The 22,508-nt window shown below is 37.9% G+C and overlaps 1 protein-coding gene across 2 annotated transcripts in view; it reads left to right on the top strand.

Annotated features, from left to right (window-relative positions):
- ACBD6 (acyl-CoA binding domain containing 6) overlaps positions 1 to 22,508 on the top strand; it is a 130,578-nt gene that overhangs the window by 10,214 nt on the left and 97,856 nt on the right. For both annotated transcript variants that reach the window (XM_034409685.3, XM_034409684.3), the window contains exon 4: positions 19,442 to 19,524. In XM_034409685.3, the coding sequence (XP_034265576.1) occupies positions 19,442 to 19,524 (83 nt within the window). The remainder of the gene's footprint in view (positions 1 to 19,441; positions 19,525 to 22,508) is intronic.

Below are 22,508 nucleotides of genomic sequence, written 5' to 3' on the forward strand. Positions count from 1 at the left end.
CTTGTTTGATTGCAGAGGGAAATGCTAACCTACTAACTGTCATATATTTCATATTGTCCATTTTAGGATTTTCTAACAATTATATCAATATTATACTGTAAAGGAAATTAATAATTTTATATTTCTCTCTATTCAAAATGAATATGCAGAACCCTTCAAAGCATCTGACTTAAAACAGGCAACCAGGTGTTATTTCTTTTTGATTCATCTCTCCATGTCTTAATTAAGAGATCAAAGCCCTTCAGTTTGGAGGTGTGTTTGTCAAAGATAAAATATAGGAAGTCACTCCCAAAGGGTTAGAGGAAGCAGAATTATGCATAACTTCTTTCACCAGCAGGAAAAAAGCCCAGAATATTATTTCAAGTCCCTTTCCGTCTGCCCAAATAAATTTCTCCTTGCCCTGCCTTTGGAAAAGGTTTTTCTGCCCTGTAGAAAAAGTGGACTAAAAATAGAAAAAGTAGAATAGGAAATTGATGGTTGAGGGCACATTTGAATATTTGGGGGGGGGACTGCTTAAGATAATTGGTGCCATTTTGTTGTAATTTGGGCAATAAATTTGCATATTAACTTGTTCCAAGAAATTTGGAAAACTAAAGTCTGCAATATATTTAATCATCCTATTAAATTATTAGTTGTTGCAAATTCAACTGTTATTAGTTAGCCTAATATCCCTTTGTGACATTTTCTGAAGTTACAAATGAAATAATTTGAAAATGGTATATGTCTTAAGATTTATAGTTCAGTGTTGACAGCAGTGATCGTAGCTAATGGAACTTGGTAACCAGAGGCTTTTAAATGATTTCTTAGAAATTTTTTCAACGTTTTATTGTAGCTAGTCCATGCAGTTGCCACAAGAGGGAGCTCTGATGCTAATAGTGAAGGAAAGTTAATTTATAGGGTAATATGGTGGCTTTTTCAATGCAAAGTACTAATCAGGCTGCTGAAAGGTTATGTGGCCAACTAAATTATATAAATGGAATATTACTTCCTTTCTTTTATTCATCCTTCTATTGAGGATATAATTGCTCTTTTAATCAGGCCAAAGATCTTTCTAGTTCAGAGTCTGATTTCCAAAGCAGCTAGACATCTCCTGGAAGCTCATAAAAATTGTGTGAAAATTGTAGCCTTTCCTTATGTAACCTCAGATTTGGATTTACAGCAGATATACATTGTTTCATCACTCCTTCATGGTTTTTTATTTTTTTTTTATTTTAGTGCCTTGCTTTAGAGCTTTTAGAGATAACTCCTAGAAATGTAATATAAATAAGTTTAAGTGCTTCTAGTCCTCGGGAACAAATATGAGACATTGTGCTTGAAGATAAGGTGAGGAGAACATTGAAAGTAGCTCGTGTGCTCCTCAAAAAGCAGGCTTGAAAAAACCCCAAAGTGTTTACCAAAGTTTACCTACTTCAGGAATGAAATAGGTCTACTGTAGATGCATATATTTGTTCTCAGAAAATATTTCTTTTATAAAATGCCCTCCAGAGGGCAGTACAAGCCAGCCATTGTTGGGAAGTATTAAGAACTAGTGTCTCTTACCATTGAAATGTTTGAGATTTGACAGATAAATCATTTCATAATTTGCTTGCACTTCAGGTGTGATACAGAAAAAAGTAGTTTTTATCATCTGGATGGCTTTCCTTATGAAAACACTGATAAAATGTGTTGCGTTTTATAGCAATGTAACTATGAGACCTGGTCACAGAGCACAGGGGTTCTCAAACATTTTTGTCTCAGGACCCTTTTACATTCTTTAAAATGATTGAAGACCCTGGAAAGCAGAGGTGAAATCCAGCAGGTTCTGACAGGATCTGGAGAACCAGTAGCGGAAATTTTGAGCAGTTCGGAGAACCAGCAAATACCACCTCTGGCTGGCCCCAGAGTGGGGTGGGAATGGAGATTTTGCAATATCCTTCCCCCAGGAGTGGGGAGGGAATGGGGATTTTGCAGTATCTTCCCGTGGAGTGGGGTGAGAATGGAGATTTTGCAATATCCTTCCCCTGCCACACCCAAAAAGCTATGCCCACAGAACCGGTAATAAAAAAATTTGGATTTCACCACTGCTGGAAAGTTACGGTTTGTGTAGACTATAACAATATTTACTGTATTAGAAATTAAAACTGAGTACAGTAATTTTAAAATATGACTCCATGTAACGTGTGAAAGGGGCTGCCCAGTCCGCACGTTTCAGAACCATTGATGTAGCAATTAGAATGGACTCAATTCATTTTAGTGGCTCACAGTGTTTCTCAAGTAAATCCCTAGTCCAAGATATCACATCTTTGCTTCCTTAAAAGTAGTTTTACTACCACATACTGTGGTGTTGTCATAAAATTAACAGTTCCTTACCTTTACTAAGAAAATAATTTCTCATTAATTCTATCTTATAAAACTTTTTAAAAAATAATATAACATATTACAGATAATCCTCAACTTAAAGCCATTCATTTAGTGACTGTTCAAAGTAGAAGAGCCTGTAATACAGTGGACTAAAGCACTGTTATTAACAGATTAACATCTGCTGCTTGCAATTACTGCAAGTTCAAATCTCACCAGGCTCAAGGTTGACTCAGCCTTCCATCCTTTCAAAGGTAGGTGAAATGAGGACCCAGATTGTGGGGGCAATAAGCTGACTTTGTATAAATATACAAAAGTATGAAGGCTATTGCTTAACGCATTGTAAGCCGCCCTGAACCTCCGGAGAAGGGCGGCATATAAATTAAAGCCAAAAAAAAAAAAAAAAAGTTACAACACCACAGAAAAAGTGGTGTAACTTATGACCAGTTTTCACACTTAAGACAATTGCAGCATCCCCATAGTCACATGATAAAAATTTGGGCACTTGGCAACTGGCATACACTACCCCAGGTCCTGTGATCACCACTTGTAACTTCCCAGCCAGTTTTGGGTAAGGAAAGTCAGATTCACATAATGACTACATTATTCACTGAACAATTGATTTGCTTAACTGTGGCAAAAAAGGTTGCAAAATGGGGCACAACTCACTTAACAACTCTCTTGCTTAGCAATTAAAATTTTGGGCTCCATTGTGGTCGTAAGATGAACATTATCTGTAAACCTAATCAACCCAGTTTAACTAAATTGAAAATTATGGTATTATAATAGTTTCACCTTTATTGCCAATTGCAGCATTCCACAGTCACAACTGCAATTTATGATTATTATTATTTTTTGCCAGTTTGCAGGAAAATACGCCCATGTAATATATTGATTTGGTTAACAATTGTGGCATTCGCTTAATGACTAGGTGTTCGCTTAATAATCACCAGTTATTGTCAAGAATAGACTCCACTGCTCTTACGTATTTAGTGATGCAGCTACTTTCCTTGCCTTCCTTTTGGTTATAGTATATCTTGGTTCATTATTTTAAGAACTGTGAAAAATTGTCTGAAAGCAACTTTAAAAAAAATCTCTCAAGACTGTGGCTGAGGTGGCATCCACCCACATCTTATTTGCCATTGCATTCATAATTAATTAATATGTAAGGGATGGCTGCTTTCAGCACTTGTGAAATCATTGCAATTAAAGACTGAGACTGTGGCTCACCTACTATGTATGATACAAGATGATATGAATAATGTTCATGAAAGGTTTTTAAATAACAGGATAACTTTAAATACAGCTTTAAACAAAATGGCAACACGTAGAATCACATATAGTATCACATGGAAAAGGAATAGTTTTATGACATGTTGAGGTGTTTATTTCAATTAGTAGATCCAAGTGGGGTGTAATCTGGAGTCCAACTAATTGGGTCAAAAGCAAATTGGATTTGTTGACATATGTTTTCTAGTTGCTGACATCTTATTCTAGCATCTGGACCAAAGTTTAATGACTCTTACAGAGCTGATTGCCACCATATTTTAATTTAAGCAGAAAAAGCCAGATGAAAGTGTGTCTAAAAAAATCAAAATAAATCAAAATAAATAAATTCCTGAAGTTCCATTGATAATTACCACCAGTCTATCCTTGTTCCTTGCTTGCTGGACCTACTCAAGAGAGAGGGCTCAGAGTTTTCTTTTTTCATCTATGAATCCTATTTATTGATGTCTACCTTGCCTTCTGATAAATGAAGAGATTATTGGGGGTGAGGGGGAGGAACCAGAAGCAGCTTGACTGGCATTCAACTAAAGTAAAAGATTGGTAGAGATTTTTTTTTCTGTGTCTGGTCTAGGAATAGGTCAGTGTTTCTCAACCTTGGTAGCTTGAAGATGGGTGGACTTCAACACTCAGAATCCCCCAGCCAGCAGCGCTGGCTGGGGGATTCTGGAAGTTGAAGTCCACCCATCTTCAAGCTTCCAAGGTTGAGAAACATTGGAATAGGTAAAGGCTATATAAGGAAGGTTACTGCAGTAGAAATGGCTACTGCCCCCTTCTTCTGCTGTGCTTCTAATTAATATAATCCTATTGGTAGCTGCCAAGGACATGAGATAAGGAATACTGTAGATAGCAGCCCCTGTTCATAAACACACAAAATATTTGTGTGAGTACGTACGTAGATTTACAGTTGTATTAAGCAGTCTCTGCCTTGTCTGAGATCAGGGTTCTTGAAAAGGTGAAACCTACATCTTTGGCCTTGGAGGAAGATGACAAAAGGCCAGGCCTACCATTTTTTCCCCTCACTGGAAGGCCTTATTTTTTTACTCACACAGAATAATTAGTGCTATTAAAATAAATGTGTTTTAAATTGAATGCCTATGGGCTTGTGCAGAGAGAGACTGCTTACCCCAAGGATTTGTAAGAATGCATGGGCAGATTCTTTCACAGGTTGAAACAAGCTATTTAAATAAAATTAGTGTAAACAGAGAATTTCCCCTAAAGATATATGAATCTATCTTATATTTTCTACGTGAACAAGCTTCTGTGGCTCTTTTTGGTAAGTAGTACAGTGGATACAATTGTGACTTATGAAGTTAAATTCTGTTTTAGAATACTAAAAGTACTCTTTGAGAGAGAAAAGGAACACCTATTTATGAGCAGAGTGTATTTGCTGAAACTAAGCACAATCCATTTGATTGCAATATCCAAATTTATGGCAAAATTCCTTAAGCCTGAAAGTGGTGGGACTGTGGCTCAACCCTTATTCCAGCAGCTTTCCAGGGAAAAAATATGGTTGCTAATGAAAGGGCAGAAAAGATTATTACTACTAGGAGATAGCGGTGCTTCAGATTCAACTAACATGGCTGTCATTTGGTTCTACTATTTTTACTTGAAAAAAAATATTTCTCTTTGCTTTCTTAACTCAGGCCACAAATTTCTTGCCCAAGTCTGAAATGTATGAATGCTGATTATAATTATTGTATTTGGAAGACAAAGTTATGAAAATTTGTAGTTAATTATAAATATATGCAACTTTACTTTTGCCAGCCCTTTAAGGTAGAAAATCAAAACCATGAGTATCAACACTACCTTTCTTGTAAGATTACAATAGCAAAATCTTGCAAGTCTGAAAGCACCCCCCTGGGCCTTTTTTGAGGGTGGAGGTAATAGTACCTAATTTGAAGGAGGGGATAGTATGCTGTTTCTTGAATAAGCCATCCCCAGATCTAGATGAGTTTGATAATTTTTGCCCAGTTCCCAGTTTGTTTCTAAGAAACATTATTGAGTCGGTAGAGGAGAATCAACCAAAGAGGATCATAGAGCAAGTGAGTTAACTGGATCCTCGTCAGTTAGGATTCAAGCCTGGTCATGAGACACAAATGGCATTGGTTGCTTTTGTGGGTGACCTCAGTCAAGAGCTTAATCAGGGAAATACATCTCTATTGGTTTTGTTAATACTGTGGTTCTTAAACCTATTTCAAATTGACTTCCAGTATGTTTCAGGGATCAGTTCAGATGCCAACTATAGGTAATCCTCAATTTACAGCTACAAATAGGACCGGAATATCAGTCATTGTACAAAATGGTCATTAAGCAAGATGCCACATGAGCAGTTCATTGAATAACCGCAATTGATTCCCATTTGCAATCGTTAAGTGATCTTCTTGTGGCTTGTTAAGTGAATAGAGTCCCAGTTAAGGAACATGGAGATGCCTGACACAAGTGCAAGATGAGAGTGTGCTACACTCTTGCAAAACAGTACTGTCTGATTTATCCAGGAGAGCTGATACCAGGGTTGTAGCAACTCAGCCCTCCAAGTAGCTTTTGACTTACAACCATTTATTCAGTGACTGTTTGAAGTCATGATGATGCTGAAGAAATGGTGACTTGTGCCCCAAAGCCATTGCAGGTCCTTCCGGTCATATGATCAAGATTCAAGCATTTGGCAGCCACCTTGCAATTACAGTCACTGGGGCACTTCAGCTCCTCCCATCTGTTTCCCTTCCCATCGCTGCTCTTTTGGCCACCCTGCACATTGCCTTGCAAGATAGCAAGCAGCTGCAGAACGGTGTGTCTCTGGAACTGCTTGCCACACCCCAGGAAGCCTAAGCTGCTCCAAGAACCATCAGATTCTTGGCAAGCACTTCCTACATGTGGCTCTCCAGCAATGGCAAGCCACAGCAAGCACCAGCAAGCATTAATTTGCCCAGCTGTATTCTCTCCCAGTGCCCCCACAACAGCCTTTCACCTTTTGCACCCAGTTGCCGCAGCTGAAGCAAAAATACCTTGCTACTTTTGCTGTCAGACCCCATTTCTCTGATGACCATTTTCTTCATGTGGCTCCATGAGCTTCTGGGAAATGGTGCTGCTTTGATGCTGCAGCTTGACTGCTAAGGCAGGCTGGGGAGCCACATGTAGGAAATGTTTGTTGGAGACATTGTGTGGCTCTGGGATTGCTTGCCGCCCCGCAAGTGCAGGGCAGCCCAAAGGCCATAGTTGGGGGGGGGAGGTAAGCGGGGAGGGGGTAGTTAAAGTGTCTCTGCATTTGTAAGTTTGAGTATTGGTTCTGTGACTTTATTTGGAGGAACAGACTCCATCACACAGTTTCTAGTGGTCTACCTCTGTGTTACTGCCTAGCTAACAATCCCAGAATAAGAATTTAATTCTCCTTTTGTTAGTTTGTTTGTGTGTCAGGATGGCAGCAGTTGCTTGAATCACTTCCTTGTTTCATGTACCCTCAGACAGACAATTCCGTTCTATAACCATGTAGCACCTGAATCAATTTCCTTTCATATTGCAGCCTAAGTATATTGTAAGCTTAATCATACACTCCCTGTCTAGATTCAAGGATCCTGCTGCTGAATTGTTGAAGTGTGAATGTATACATGTTACATTAAGTCAGAAAGACAAGCTAGAGTTTCAGAGTCATTGCCAAATGGGCAGAAGAAAAGTTAGTGTGACTGCTGATGACTGGCTACACTAGTCCCTGCAGGTTTTTTGGCAGTATTTTCCATTTCCAATACCAGAAGTGGTTTGCCATTGCCTTCTTCCTATCGATGAGAGACTGACTGGCTCAAGGTCACCCAACTGGCAATGCGTCAAGGACAAGACTAGAATTCACAGTCTCCCAGGTCGTAGGCTGGTGCCTTAACTACATTATAAAAGAAAATTAATAAATTCCTGCTAGTTTAGCAGCCATCCTGCTGATCAGCAGAATCTTTACTTGATCTAAATTTCACCTATCTTTGGCGTGATGTTGGAAATTCCTTCCCTATTGGTGTGAGGTGACTATAGCCTTCAGGCTCAGGAGTTTATGTCTTGGGCCTGACACACGCAGGCAAACACATTTTGTGCCATGGTCAGATCACTTCATGGCCTGGATGAGATTGACTGACACTTAAGAGCTGTGTGGGGAAAACCACACATTATGTACTTGCCCCAAGTACATAATGGATACAGACAGTTTCTGGTGGGGCTTGCGGAGTTTTCAGCAATCCTATGAGAAATTCTATTGAGTGCTTGTTTGCACTACATGATCAAGAGGTGACTTGGGCATTTGATGAAATTGCTCCCAAGCAGCCTCTCTGTGTGTGCTGATCTTAGATGGATCTCTGGTTTACAGCAGAACCTATGGAGATGAAGTGACAGAAGTGATACATAGAATGCTGACGGACAAAAGTGAGAATCTGAGAGAGCACAAGTATAGCTTAACTTCATACCTATAGCATGGTAGTATGAGAGGCAAATTGTCTTTATTTATACTTGCTTATTGTGTTGTGTGGAAACTGTTGGCCATATTGTTCTATGTAAAATGAGGACTCAGATTGTTGGGGGCAATATGTTTTGTAAACTGCTGTACAGCACTGTGAAGCGGTGTATAAATCTAAATGCTATTGCTATTATTCTGTGACCTAAAGTAAACAGATGTTAAAAAAAAAAAAAAACCCAAACGCCAATCCTGATACTATTTAGGGCATATTGAGATTCTAGAGCTGGGGTTCTCAACTCCCAGGCCACAGCCCACTACTGGAACATGTCTGGTTTGGAACCAGGCCGCGCAAGCGATGGCAAGCGCATGCATGCGTGAAAAGCTTCCCTTGCGCAAGCAGCAAGTGTCTTGCACTTACATGCGAAGCTCTCCTCACACAAGCGGTGGCCACTTGCACGCAAAATTCCCTTCATGCAAACAATGGCTGTACGCACCTGCCTACCACTCACAAGGTACTATCCCCTCTTCCTCTGCACGCCGGGCTGCAAGGCAGAAAGGTTAGGGACCCCTGTTCTAGAGCATACATGCCAATTGTTTTTCCTCCAGTTATTTAAGGGCCTTAATATTAATTAGAACCACAGTAAAGAAACATAGCTTTAGCTCATAGAATAGACTACACAATATAAAGTTAATCAACATTTTGGTTCATAGATCGTTTTCTATTTTTTAAAAAAGTTCCAACTTAAAACTCTTGATCCATAAATTTTGTAATTGTTCATGAAGACCCAAACATTGTTTAGAATAAAATATTAAAGCTGCACATTTTTGACATATTGGACAAAATGAACTTTGTGACTGAATTATAGCAGTTTTTTCATTAGAATCACAGAAAGAAATAAGCAGAACATTTTAAAAAAATGTTTAGATTCAAACTGACTTCATGTTCTGAAAAATGTCAAGATGCATTTAAAAGAAGACAAATGTTATGAAGAAAACCTAATCATGTCTGGCGAGTATAATATTTCAGGTGTTCAGAATATGCTGGTGTGAAGCTCAACTAAAGGCAGAAACATTTTATTTACTGTCATTACATGCCTTATTTGCTATTCTGCCAAGGGCATACCCTATATTGTTACGTCTTCTGCTCTCCAGTGTTAAAGGTAGTAATTTTGTGACCATCTGAATACAGAGGTGGGGTTTCCTCTCTTTTAACATTCCAGGCATTGGTTTTAACTAGTAAACAAGAGGTAACAATTAACTCACACATAATTAAGCACTTTTGGTTCTGAAGTACAATTATGATTGTCAAATACAATTGGTGTTTAGCTGAGTTTGTTTCCTCAGCGGGGACTAAGACCCAAACAGATAGAAAAATCAGCAATATTTTTCTGAAACATCAGTTTTTATCATCATTTTTATAATTTTTTTATAATTTATAAAAATAATTAAATTCATTTTTATTCAATTTTAAAAATATAAAGATAAAAAACTAATACATAGAAATAAAATGCAAGAAATGCAGCAAGGGAAAGGGGAAAAAAAAGAAAAAATATAGAAAGAAATTATTTCTCCCTTCATCAAAAAAAGTACAAACATTTTCAATAGCTGGACACCTCTAATATTTCAGCCAATGATCTCTTCATGCCATTTTCTATCTCATCCTTTGGCTTTTTTGAAGCATTTTTTAATGAGAGTTTTCCTGTAAATCCATACCGTATGTCTCTTTATATTCAGTTAACTTTCTACAGGGACTCTTCTGCTGTTTGTTATCAGAATTGTAATAATATGCATGGAGCTGCAAAGTAAAACTAACAGTAGGTCTGAAAGAGGGATAGATAGTGGGAAGCGTCTGAACTGTTATAGAGACAGAGGGAGAACCAATTTTGGGCAGTACAGTTGCCCTTTAAGAAAAGTATTATTTGGAATAACATGAATGTGCTTTCTTATAAGAAATATTTACTTTGAATATTTGGTGTTTTACCAGATCCTTCTCATCTTGTAATCAATATATCCACTTTGTATTGTGCCGGTAGCTGAAATTTTCAAATGGCTCCCATCTTTATGACGTTTAGAAAATTGTTGAAACCTGGTTGTTCTCTCAGGCCTTGGAATATAGTGGTTGTGAAACTTCTTTTAGTTATGCTAAATTTTGTTCATCTACGGTTATTGTATATTGTATATTGTATATCTAGCCAATTGGCCAGATTCTTTTTTCAGACTTTGAAAAAGTTGGGTTACCACAAAATTGAATAGAATAAGAAAGAAAGAAATGCAAAATGTGGCTCTTGATTGGTGAATGATATTTCTGATTCAGAGCATTCCTATACAACATAGTTTTGTATGGAAGTGTATCTAAGGCTTTTTTAAGCATTTAAGATAATTACTTACAATTGCATTTCAACAAATTCCAAGCATAGCAGCAAATAATAGTTGTGCTATTATTACATTTTATAATTAAAAATATTTCCTTTTAGAAAGATTACTAGAATCAGTCCAAAATTATTTATAACCCTGTATTATTTTTATAATCCATTTTAGTCTTGCTAAACTCTGATAGTTATATGACTGGCTGAATATTAATTGCAGGGTTATTGAGCTGGGAATATAAAATTTCAGCAATAAGTGGATATTGGTATTATTTTTTTGTCCTTACCATATGAACAATTACATCTTATGGGAGCTGTTTATGTATGTGCAAAAAGCTTGTTGAATTCCCAATATACCGTACTTGAAATAAGCAAATTGATTTTGCATTGGGATCAGATAATACCGGTAGTATTACTTTAGGTCAGTATGCGTTTAATTAGGAAAAACACCAATGCTTGTGCATTCCATTTTTGTTCATAGGAGATCTTGTATAACTGCTGAATTTGAAATTCACAATCTTATAATTGTACTCATAAATTCACATACCTCTGATAGAGTTTGTAAGATATGGACCATTTTATAAGCAAATGCGAGTGGTCAGACAAAAGACATTTTTTAATTTGTAATGTGTTTCTAATTAAACTACTGTGTTTCCCTGAAAATAAGACCCTGTCTTATATTTTTTTGAACCCTGAAATTAGCGCTTGGCCTTATTGCCATGCACTCAAAAGCCCAGTTGAGCTTATTATCAGGGGATGTCTTATTTTGGGGGAAACAGGGTATTTATGCATCACAGAATAGGACAATCCTTAAACAAACCATACAAATAAAGCAAATGATAAAATGGTTCTGCTCAAAGGTTTGCATACACTTAGTTCTTAGTATTGTATACAGTATTACTGCCTTTAAGCGTCAGTGATGGTTTGTAGTCTTTTGTGATAACTGTGAATGAGCTTATTTTCTCATGTGCAGTTGAGAAGGTTTTTTTTCCTTGCAACACAAATAGCCATGTGCTATATTTAGCCTTGGTCAAAAAAATAGTTAAATATCTGTAGTAATATATAACTTTTCTTTTGAGGAAGTTTGTATAGTATTACTGTTTATGAAATATATAGGTTTCCTAAGCAATTTCTATAAACTTCACCCCGGGATGTAAATTAAAATGTGTAATTAAAACATCAAAAGGATAAGATAATTTAACTGAAGACTAAGATTCTGGCTGGCTATTTCCAGAACCTTTTAATCTGTGTTATTAATTGTTCATTAAGATAATTTAATTAGGCAACTAGTTGACAGGATAACCCAGTTGCTAATCTTAATTTCACTTTTTTAAAAAATAGAAGTGATGCTTAATATAAATATAAATTAATATAAAGAGCCAAATCAGAAGTACATTTCTCAAAATGTGGATTTTGTTTCAGTGGATTTGGGGGGAGGGGTGACACTATTGTTCCTATACACATGAAATTTTGAGGTTCTATTCTTCACATTCTATAGATTATTTCATTTTTTTAATTCATTCCTCTTCTTTGTGTCAATCTCTTAATCTATCCCAGAGAAAAAGGAAATGTGGGCATCCCTGAACTATAACATGCTGTTACGAAACTTCAAAATATTTGCTTCATATTTTCAGTTGCATATGGAAAAGAATGGAAAACATCTGCATGTAGTCTTGTAACTGTGTTATATTAGGAGGAATCAATTGGAAGAGGTTGGAAGGAAGAGAAACTGGATGTCCCAAAGGTACTTTTCCAAAGGCAGCTGGATTTTGTCCAGTTGCCTTTTGAAAAAGCAGCTTTTGGGACAACAATGACCTGGATGACTGAGAATCTCCATAGACAAGGAAAATTGGAGCGGGGGAAAAAAGTACATTCTGTCATGATCTGCCCACTGATGTAGATGGAATATGATACTTTTATTCCAATATACTTTAAAAGTTAGAATTTATTATAATAATTTTGCAGAGAACAAAAAACTGAAATTCAATAATATGCAAGAAGGTTTATATCTGGACACAGATACCATTAAAGACAGGATTCAATTTTGTTAGTGAGCTTTCTTTTTTATATGATTTTTGCATAACTCAGCCATCCTCTTCAAGTTTTTTATTGTTCAACCACGATTGGATTTTAATTCTGTAAGAGCCTGTAATTGTATTTGAGTTACTGTCTTTTTAAAAGAAGATGGACATAAAATTGTCGTGAAGGCATTGCACAGTGTATTTAATGTGTCTGTCATTATATTTTAACCTCTCATTTGGGATACATGACACCTCTTTTATGCCTGACTACAGTTTAGAAGTACATCTCTTGACATGTGTATAAAGAAATAAGTGGGATAGAAGCAAGACTGAATTAATGATGTTAAGCAAATGGTACTCGCTCCATTTCCATTCCATTTGGAATATAGCTTTCAGAATTGTAGACCTCTGGAGTACCATTGCCAATGACAGCTGGTCAAGAACTGATTGTACCTTCAGTCAAGCTATGGTTTTTATTGAAGAATACAGTACACTTAGGCAGAAATAGCAACACTTCACTTCCTTTTGAGCAAACCGATGAGGGTTTACTGCCCAATGTCTGATCATTGTTATTTAGTCTCTTCCAAGGATGCAGACATAAACCAGGATTTATCAAATCTTTTAAAATTTTTGGAATCTGTCATGCAAAATGTCAGAAGTATCTTTTACACAGTGGATTTGGAGACACAGACCTTCAGTGTATGAGCATATATGCCAGGATTGGGACACCATAGGTAAGAAGATTTTGCAACCCAAACAATGTTGAATGAAAAGCTTAATATTGTTTAAAGGTATCTTTGGAAAATGTTTACACTCTTTTTAAGGGCCATGGCTTTCCAATGGAATCCATGCTGTTTCTAGGCAGAATCTGGGTCTTAAATACTGGAAACTATTTTGTTTTTGTAACTTTATACTTTTTGATCACTAAGTTCTCATAACTGTATAAGAACTTAATAATCAAAGCAACTACTTATAGGAATTCACACATCTATATTCAATTAGAACTTGGTATAAAACAGCTTCAATTCAGATTTCATAGTTGCCACTTAGTTTCATTTTAATAAGTGAACAAGCTTTCTGGGTATTTGGCAGACTGCATGCAGCAAGGCAGCTTCTCTGCAAGGTTCTTTTCTTTCTTCATATATATGGCCAACTAGTAATATACCAATGGTATATTGGATATCTGGATATGTGCTCTTTAATTGTTTTAGAAGAGAAAGAAGCAAGCAAAAATACTGACAGAACTGAGATAAACATTAAGAAAAATACTGACAAAATCAATATTTTTAAACATATTTATTTGTTTCAGTGGAAAAAGGGATCTTCATTTTTTTATCAGTACATACAAATCTGTAGAATAGCTTGAAACATTCTGAGCTCAGAAAAACTAAGCAAGTATTTTGGTATCTGTGTGTTCGAAGTATTTCACTTTAAGCTCAAAAATGGTTATTTTAAGCTGTGTTGTTTCAAATGTTCTGGACTATTCCAAGCATTTTATCTAGACTCTTGTTTCATGTGTGTATGTGTGCAGGAATGATGTTTTCCTCAGCTTAATCAATACAAGAGCTAGAATTGGATGTCTCCCCGGTTCTGTTGACTTAAACTAGATAGAACAGTGTGAGTGATAGGGTACAGTTACTTAAGCATATAGTACAGAACTGAAGAACTGTTGTGGATTTTATTGAATTGCTGGAGAAAGAACTTCAAAACTTTCTAACTCCCTCATCAAGGGATGACTTGCTTCAGAGGGGCATTTCTGCAAGAGTATTCAGTGGCCATATCCTAAATAGCAACTCCCACCCCCCAACCAATTATGCACCCATGGATTCTCTCAATCCTTTCCACTCACTCCCATCAAGCATCAGAGAACCCACATTCTTCCCCAGCTTACCTACCTGGAGCAAGCCCAGGCTCCTCATTCTGACAGAGAAATGGATGGATGGATGAACAGACAGGTATGTGCACACACAAACGCAAAGTTCTCACCCAGGGGAAGCCAAACTTATTGCCAAAGCTAACCTTTGCCACTTCCTCAAAATCAGCACAAAGTTTCTCAGTCCAATAGTGAAAAGTTTAGCCTTAATACATTGCAGTCCTCCTGGTTAAGATAGCAAAAAAACTCCATCCACACAAGCCAGCCATGGACTTCACTCCATCCTCCTTAAGTCTGGTGATCACATGGAAAAGGCAAAATAGCCAATTATACCGGCAGCAGCTGCAGGACAAAAGTCAATCACCTAACTTGTCCATTTACCCACTCAGCTGAACCTACTGCTGTCAGACCAACTCAGTCAGATACCTGTGGCCTTCAACACCAGAGTGAAATGGTATGGGGCAAAAAGAGGGCCTAATGAACCTAATTATGCCAGATCTTTCCATAAAACAGGAAAGGGACAGTGAACAAAGAGACATGGTAGGTAACAATCTTAAGCAGTGAGTTTCATTGCCAAAAAAACAAAGAACTCATCTTACCCTGAGAACTTGGAGAGGGGGAGTCATCAGAGTTATTGAGATTATATCGAGTATAGAGTTATAATCATCTTGCTATGGTGGCAAGGCAGGCAGAGGCCAAACAACCAAGCACCAGTTATTCTGCCTTTCATATTTAGGCTGTGGGGTTTGCAAATCACTATTATCAGCCATTGGAGGCAGTAGCAGTGGCTGAGGTGGGGCATCTGGCATCACCAATTAGTGGCCTCTTTTCTTCTAACCAAGAAATATTAGGTGATAACAGCAGTAGTGGCCTTCTCAAGACCCCTGACTGACTAGTCCCAACAAGAAGATAGGACCCAGTTTCAGCAGCCCTGGCAGAAAGTGGCAAACACCAGCAGCGAGCACATGAACCACTTCCACCCATTCTTTGTGGCCCTGAAACACTTGCATCAATGGTGTAGTGGAGTGAAAGGTTGATCTTCCAGCAGCCTCTCATTCCTCCCAACAAAGGGGGACTACACTGAGCAGTGAAAGCTGAACGCCACAAGAGACTGACTGAATTGCCATTTTTTGTCCTCTGTGGTGAGATGTCATTCATGTTCTGTGATATCGCCACATCCTCTTGGAGTGGCCCTCCCCCCCCCCCGGTCATCTAGCAGTCCAAAAGCACGCCTGTCCGGTTTCCTGCTTCTATTATAGCTGGGGAATTTTTAATTGTCTTTTTAGTTTTTAGCCAAGTACTCCTCAGACTCTTTTTTTGCCAGTGCTTATATTTCCTTTTGATCTTCTCAGTTTGGCAAGAATAACCTCCTTGACTGAATTTGTCAGCCAAATGGATATCCTCATGATTTTTCTCCTTTTCTGCATTGAAATATACATTTTGCCTGGGCTCCCAATTTTGCTGTTTTCAATAATTTCTTCTTTTTTTTTTTTCAGTCTCTTCATTTGGGAAATATTTTCCCTCCCCAAGTCTAGGATTTCAATATGGAATTCCTTGGTTGTGTTTTGTGTACATATGCATGAAATCTAATTGCATAGAGGTCACTGTTTTCCATCATGTCTACCACACTCAGATTCAAGCATCATGACCAAGTCTTCCAAGAAGTACTTCTGGAATTTGGTTTCTTTATTGTGATGGATTATGAATGTATCCAGTTCGTTTGTGTATAATTAAAATATAACAGCATTTCCTCCTTTCGATACTTCCCCTACTGATGTTTATAACCTAAAACACGGCAGTCTCTTGTTTGGGTGATTGTGATGGAATTGTAGGAGAAGGGGTGGCAAAATCTGCGGGCAAAGTTAAAAGAGGGATCAGCCTAAAATCCCTACATAGCCAGAAGTTGAACTAAATCCAACTTCCCTTGAATTCTGTTGACCCTTGTCTAAATCCAAGCAGGTGCTAACTGTTAGTTGAGAAGATTCCTGTGCATAGGCATGAGTAGCAATAAATCAGTTTAACTGGACCTTCACATGTGGACCTGATGTTTTGCACCTGACAATAATCTAATTCACTTGTGATTATGTAGAGTTTCTAGGCTGATCTGCCTTTCAGCTCCGCCCCCAGGTTCTGCCCCTCCTTTTCCTAAAGAAATGTGAACCTGGAGAAGTAGTGGAAGGGAGTCCTGGCAACACAGAACTTTCCCAGAGAGGAGGAAGTATATCAGAGAGAAGCCCAAATTATGAGACTGTGTGCAGTTCTGAGTTGGAAGGAGAGGGAGAGAGGTTCAGGGTAGCCACATCCTAGAATCCTTCAGGATGTATCTAATAGGTTAGAAGTATATAGCTTTAGTTTGGCAAGATTCTGTTCATTAGGTGTAAGCAAATAAAGGGCGGAACTCAATTGGATTTTGCCGTATCATCTTGGGTTTGGATCTAACAGCGATTGATCAATTTTAATCCTAATATAACTAGAAGAGATTTAAAGTGCTTCCTAAATATAAGAAGGAAAGGGTCATCCTCACTTCTGGACTTAAGATACTTCAAAAAGTAGGGGTTTCCACTGAGAAGGCCCATCATACAGATCATGTCAACAGGCCCTCTCTGGATGTTTATATCAGCAAGGCAGATTCTATTTTATGAAGACATTGCCTGATATCATTTGGTACAATGCAATGATGGGCTTTAAAAAAACCATTACGAGCACTTGGAATTCTGTCCAGCAGCTAATGCAACAACTTCAAAATAGGTGGGATTCTATGCTAATGGGATTGACCCAACAGAAGCCTTGCCACCAGATTTTGAACTACCAGTAGCTTCTGAGTTGTCTCCAAAGGTAGCCCTACTAGGTAGACCAGAAAATCAATTCCACAGAAAGATTTGATCTATACTTTATTTAATTAAGCTTTTGAATCTTGATTGAATTATACCTCCTCTTTAGCTTTAGGGAGTCAGAGAAGTGTTTGCCCAATCTGCTTCTGAATATTATCTTGTTTTGCTGGCTTTAAAAAATGTTTCACCCCACCCCTCTTGCCTAGGTAATAGGCAGTTTCATCAGAGTCATTTCCCTTGCTCTTTACAATGAATCACCATCACTAGGGCATCCCAACTGCTGCAGTAACCAAAGCTGAGGAAAGACAAATATGAAGAATCCTCAGAACTTGCATTACTGTAGCTTCTTCAGGGGACCTTTACTCCTTGAAAAGTGAGTACCAGAACTGTGATTGACTCTGACTTAGAGGAATGAGCAGCTGAGGTCTCAGCAAAATGTCAATTAGAAAATAAAGTGAGAATTATTTTACATTAATGTATATTAGTTTTATCTTCCTTAAAAATCTTTAATATTGTATTTTTCTTTAAAAGAAAAAAAAAAGATTCAGTAAGCTATCAATCACCTGAAGTTGACTGAGTCAGGCAGGAGAATCAGATGATAAATCATCCAAAGACAACCTAGATGGAGAACATATTGGGAACTCCAAAGTATCAGACAGAGGCACTCTGCTCCTCAAGAAACAGAGATGTTATATTTCTTAATTGAGACATCCTTGGAGCCTACCTATGTTAGAATAACTACTAACAGCCAGGCTCTTTGTTGGGAATAACCAAACCAAATTCACCTCTCTGCTCCTTCCTGTTTGCATTCTGAATCTTAGTTGTTTGACCCTGGGCTAACTGATTAACTTCCTTGGCAGCTGGTTCCCTGGGCTGCCGTAGACTGTGCTTATCCATGTTCTATTTTGGTTTTGGAGTGAGCTGCCTCAGAAAAAAACTTGCTCTCCCACATTGGTCGAGTGTATGTGTGTGTGAGAGAGAATGCAAAAACTCATCAGTTCTCTCCCTGCCATGTAAGTTAATTGCTTGCCATTCACTAGTAAACTATTTGTAAGTCAGTTTGGCATGTATGTGCTCAGCCTGAAACAAGACTGGGACTGATGTTATAAAAGTCTAATGGCATCAAGCGACTCAGTCTTGGTAGGATTTAGTCCGAGCTTGTTATGTCTCACTCTTCCTGACCACCTCCAGGCACTGATTCAGAACTTGTGTGACATCTCCATCTCAGCCTGGGATAGCTACGTATAATTGGCTGTCATTGGCATATTGGTGACACCCTGAGCCAGCAGATGATCTCTCTCAACAGCTGTATGTATATATTAAATAATACAGGGGAGAGGCTCAAACGATGGAAAACTCAACAAAGGAGGTCCCAAGGGCTCAATCCCCTTTCTTCCAGCACCCCCAATTAAATCAAGAAATTAAGGTAGGAGCAGAACCATTAAAATGTTGCCTTCAACTCCCTGCAGGCGATCCAGAAGGATACTGTGCTCCACATATTGATGCCCTAGAACTCTAGCATGTGTAACATGGAGCATTTTCTAATGTTGTTGATGTTGTTGATGTCTCCTCCCCAGCATTTAGGAGTCTACCTAGTTGGCATATTATGTCCAAAAGTTCCATGCCAATCAAACAAGTGACTATATACCCATCATGAACTCATTTCTCCATGTTTCTATTAAATCTCCTGTTACTAGAATTCAAAATAGTTGCATGCATACTAGTAGTCTTTTAAGATCTTTTTCAGAGACTGAGTAACCTGGTTTCCTGACTGTATTGTAAGATTTGCACATGAGTCTTTAACTTGCTTGACATTGAGCTTCTGCCTGAGACACTTCATTGCTGGCTCCTTCATGCTTGTTCAACCAAAATAATTTTCTGCACTTGTTTAACAATGTATTTGTTTTACAATATGGAACACTTAACAGCATATGATTTCTGCTTAAATTGAAGCTGAAAGAAAGGAAGCTTGAAGAATAATCAAAGTGGGCTTGACTGTGATATCAGTTTGGTTCTAATAATGACAACACATTCCTGGGCTCATATGAACTGAAAAGGATTTTATTATTATGTATATTTATTTAACATATTTGGTACCTAGCTGGTGGATCCTGGCATAACTGTTACAAGTTTGCTTTTCTTTGCTGATAAGGCAAGGTATGTTTCTGTGATCTTAAATGTTATAACTAGGGTCTGAAAATGAGAGGGGGAAATGATTCCATAGAATTATTCTTGAGCATGATCTGCATAGTTTCAGAATCAAAATGTGTAAACAAGTATTACTATGTTTGTTCTTTCAGATATCAGAAAAGAAAGGAAAAGAAGGAAAAGCTGTATTTGGAGGTCCAGTTGTCAGCTCACTGTATCAAGAAGAAACCATCAGGTGAATTAGAGTGATATTTTTATGGTTTATGGCATTTTTCAGAATATTTGAAACAGGATACTTTTCATATTAGATTAGAAATAATGTAAAAGTATTTTCTAGGTATATAACTGTTTGAATCAGTAATTGTCTATATTGCTTGTACTAATTTATCCCTAATGTGAAATGTTTGGGTGTATCTGTGTGTATGATATGTCTATGCTTTTCAGTCTAATTCATTTAAAAGTTAAATTTTGTAGAAAAATTAATATTTGGGAGAAAATATTAAATACTGTGATGATTTTTAGTGCCCTTGTCCTTCACTTTTATTTATAAGCTGTATTCAGTGCTTTTTAATGGAATGTTCTAGCTTGGGTGTTGGCAACCCGCAGCCGCAGAGCCACATGCGGCTCTTTGATCCCTCTCCTGCGGCTCCCTGCCTACCCAGTCATAAAACCTGCTCTCCGCCCTGAGAAAGCGCAAGCTTCTCCACAGAGCCACGCAGCTCAAGTGTCCCTAGTGTTTTCTCCGCACTACCCATGACCGGCTGCTTTTTGCAATTCCGCATCCTTCTGCACAGCATGGGCAGGCTCTCCTGCACAGTGCAGGCAAGCTCTCCTGTGCTGAGCAGCCCGCTGCTCACCTCACTGCGCAGTGGTGGCAGCGGGAGAAGGAATTGCCATTCCCGCTGCCACTGTGATCCCAGTCCAGGAGGGTATCCCACTTGGGCGCACGTGCGTGTGCGAGAGAGAGATGAGAGAGAGAAAAGGGGAGAAAAAGAGAGAAAGAAATGAGAAAATGTTGGAGGAAGAGAATGAGACAGAGGAAAAAGAGAAACAATTGGGAGAGAGAGAGGGAGAGAGAAATGAGAGAGAGCTGGAGGGAGAGAATGAGAGAGGGAAAAGAGAGGGAAATGAGAGAGAGAGAGAAAGATGAGAGGGAGGGAGGGAGAAAGAGGGAGAGAGAAAGAGATGAGAGGGAAGGAGAGAGAGAAAGAGAAATGAGAGAAAGAGATGAGAAAGATGAGAGAGAGGGAGAAAGAGAGATGAGAGAGGGAGAAAGAGGAGAGAAAGAGAGAGAGGGGGAAAGACGCACACACACATACAGAGAGAGATACCTGTTTCCCATAGAAAATACCGGGAGCCACAAAACCTGGGTAGGCGTGGCTGGGAGGGGTCATGTGACTTGGTGGGAGTGAGTGATGTCGAGTTGGCCACACCCACTCAGGTTTTGTGGGTCCTGGTGTTTTGTTTTCTATGGGAAACAGGTCCAAATAGCTCTTTGAGTGTTTAGGGTTGCAGACCCCTGTTCTAGCTGAAGCTATAGTCTTATATATCTAACTGGAAACCTGCCTGGAAAATCAGTTCAGAGTTCTGATGTAAGCACTGATAAAATTGTATGGTAATTCTTGATTAACCTCTTAACAAAAGTAAAGATTATGCTAAATGATACAGCTGGTCAAGACAAATTAAGGCAGTATAAATGTAAGGTTACTAATTGAGGTCAGTTTGTGAAATTAAAAGAAAAATGTGTGAAAATTAAATATGGAAGTTATGGTTAAATAAAGAAACTAAGAAACGGAAATATAGAGCAATGAAATAAGTATCATGTTTGTTCTGCTAAACATAATTGAAACGTTGAGCCAGCCATACAAGATAGACAAGACCCTAGAGAAAGACATTAATTCTTCTTTCATCTGCAACTTATATCCATGTTTATTTTTTCAATTTTGGAAATAAAACTCATATATTTGACAAAAATACTTCAAGGTTTGTTTGTACTTGGAAACAATCTGATTTAGATTGCACTTCTCCCTCTTCAGTTTCCTACTATATAGCTGATTTAATTCCAAACTTGCATATCAATGATAACCATGTATCAAGTCTCTGTTAATGTTGCTTTAAATAAATCTTGCCAATAAACAATGAATTCTCTTTGTGAAATACTGTTAGTCTATGATTTATACTGTTGGGTTTCCCTTGTTCTAGATTTCTCCCATTTCTCCAGCTTTTGCATTTCAGTCATCTATCAGTTGTAGTAAAATACAGGTGGCTCTCGACTTATGACCACAACTGAGCCTAGAAATTTGTTGTAAGTCATTGTGGTCACCAAGCAGGTCACCCATGTTGGCTGCTTTGCTCAATGGCCACAATTCCAGCTTGTTGCGTTGCAGTCGTTAAACAATCATGTAGCAGTGCTGAGAGGGGGAGGGCTTGGGAGATCCAGTGCCCACAAGCACACAGAAAGTCAGTATGGACCAGAAAGCTCTGGTCAGCTAGCCATTTTATGAATGCATGAAATAAAGTATGTCTTTGGAAGAAGATTTTAAATAGAAAAATGATATAAAAATGATTTTCTGTTTGATCCTGTTCTTCACATTGGAAGCAAAATTAAGAAACATAATCCTGTATTTAGTTTCTTTCATTATCTAGCATAAGAATTATGTAAATCGTATTTGTTTACTTTTTAACACAAAAGAAATTTGGAGAGTATCATTTCTCAGATAACTACAAGCTCTTGTAGAATTTCTTTAAAGTTTGATTATTGAAGAAACGGAAATGTCTATAACATTTAAATGTGTGGTTTCTTTTTAAATAAAATATGGAGTTGTCCTTTCTATAGACATTAAGAACATCCAGTTTTAGACAAATAGGTACAAGAGATTATGTAATTACTATATTGTCTCGTAAGCAATTCCTATGCAAACAGCAAATGTTATATAATGGCTTCTTAATCCTATTAAATTACAACAGGAATATGCTTCTCACATTTAGCCTCCTTACCTTTTGATTATCTTTTCTTAGAAATATATTTCAGTTTGCTCCATGAAAACAGATCTCCTGGACTAATGGATTATTTTTTAATAGAAGTCTTATAATTTTAGACTGAGGAAAGCACATTCTTCCTGCAAGGAAGCATTGATCTCCATCTTATCCATGGCTGACTTAACTAGGAAGAATAAAAACTGAGCAACCAGATCATACCTCTCATATTCTATTCAAATC

This window comes from Pantherophis guttatus, chromosome 3, assembly GCF_059756535.1.
Source record: "Pantherophis guttatus breed Tessera chromosome 3, ASM5975653v1, whole genome shotgun sequence".
NCBI classification, from domain to species: domain Eukaryota; kingdom Metazoa; phylum Chordata; class Lepidosauria; order Squamata; family Colubridae; genus Pantherophis; species Pantherophis guttatus.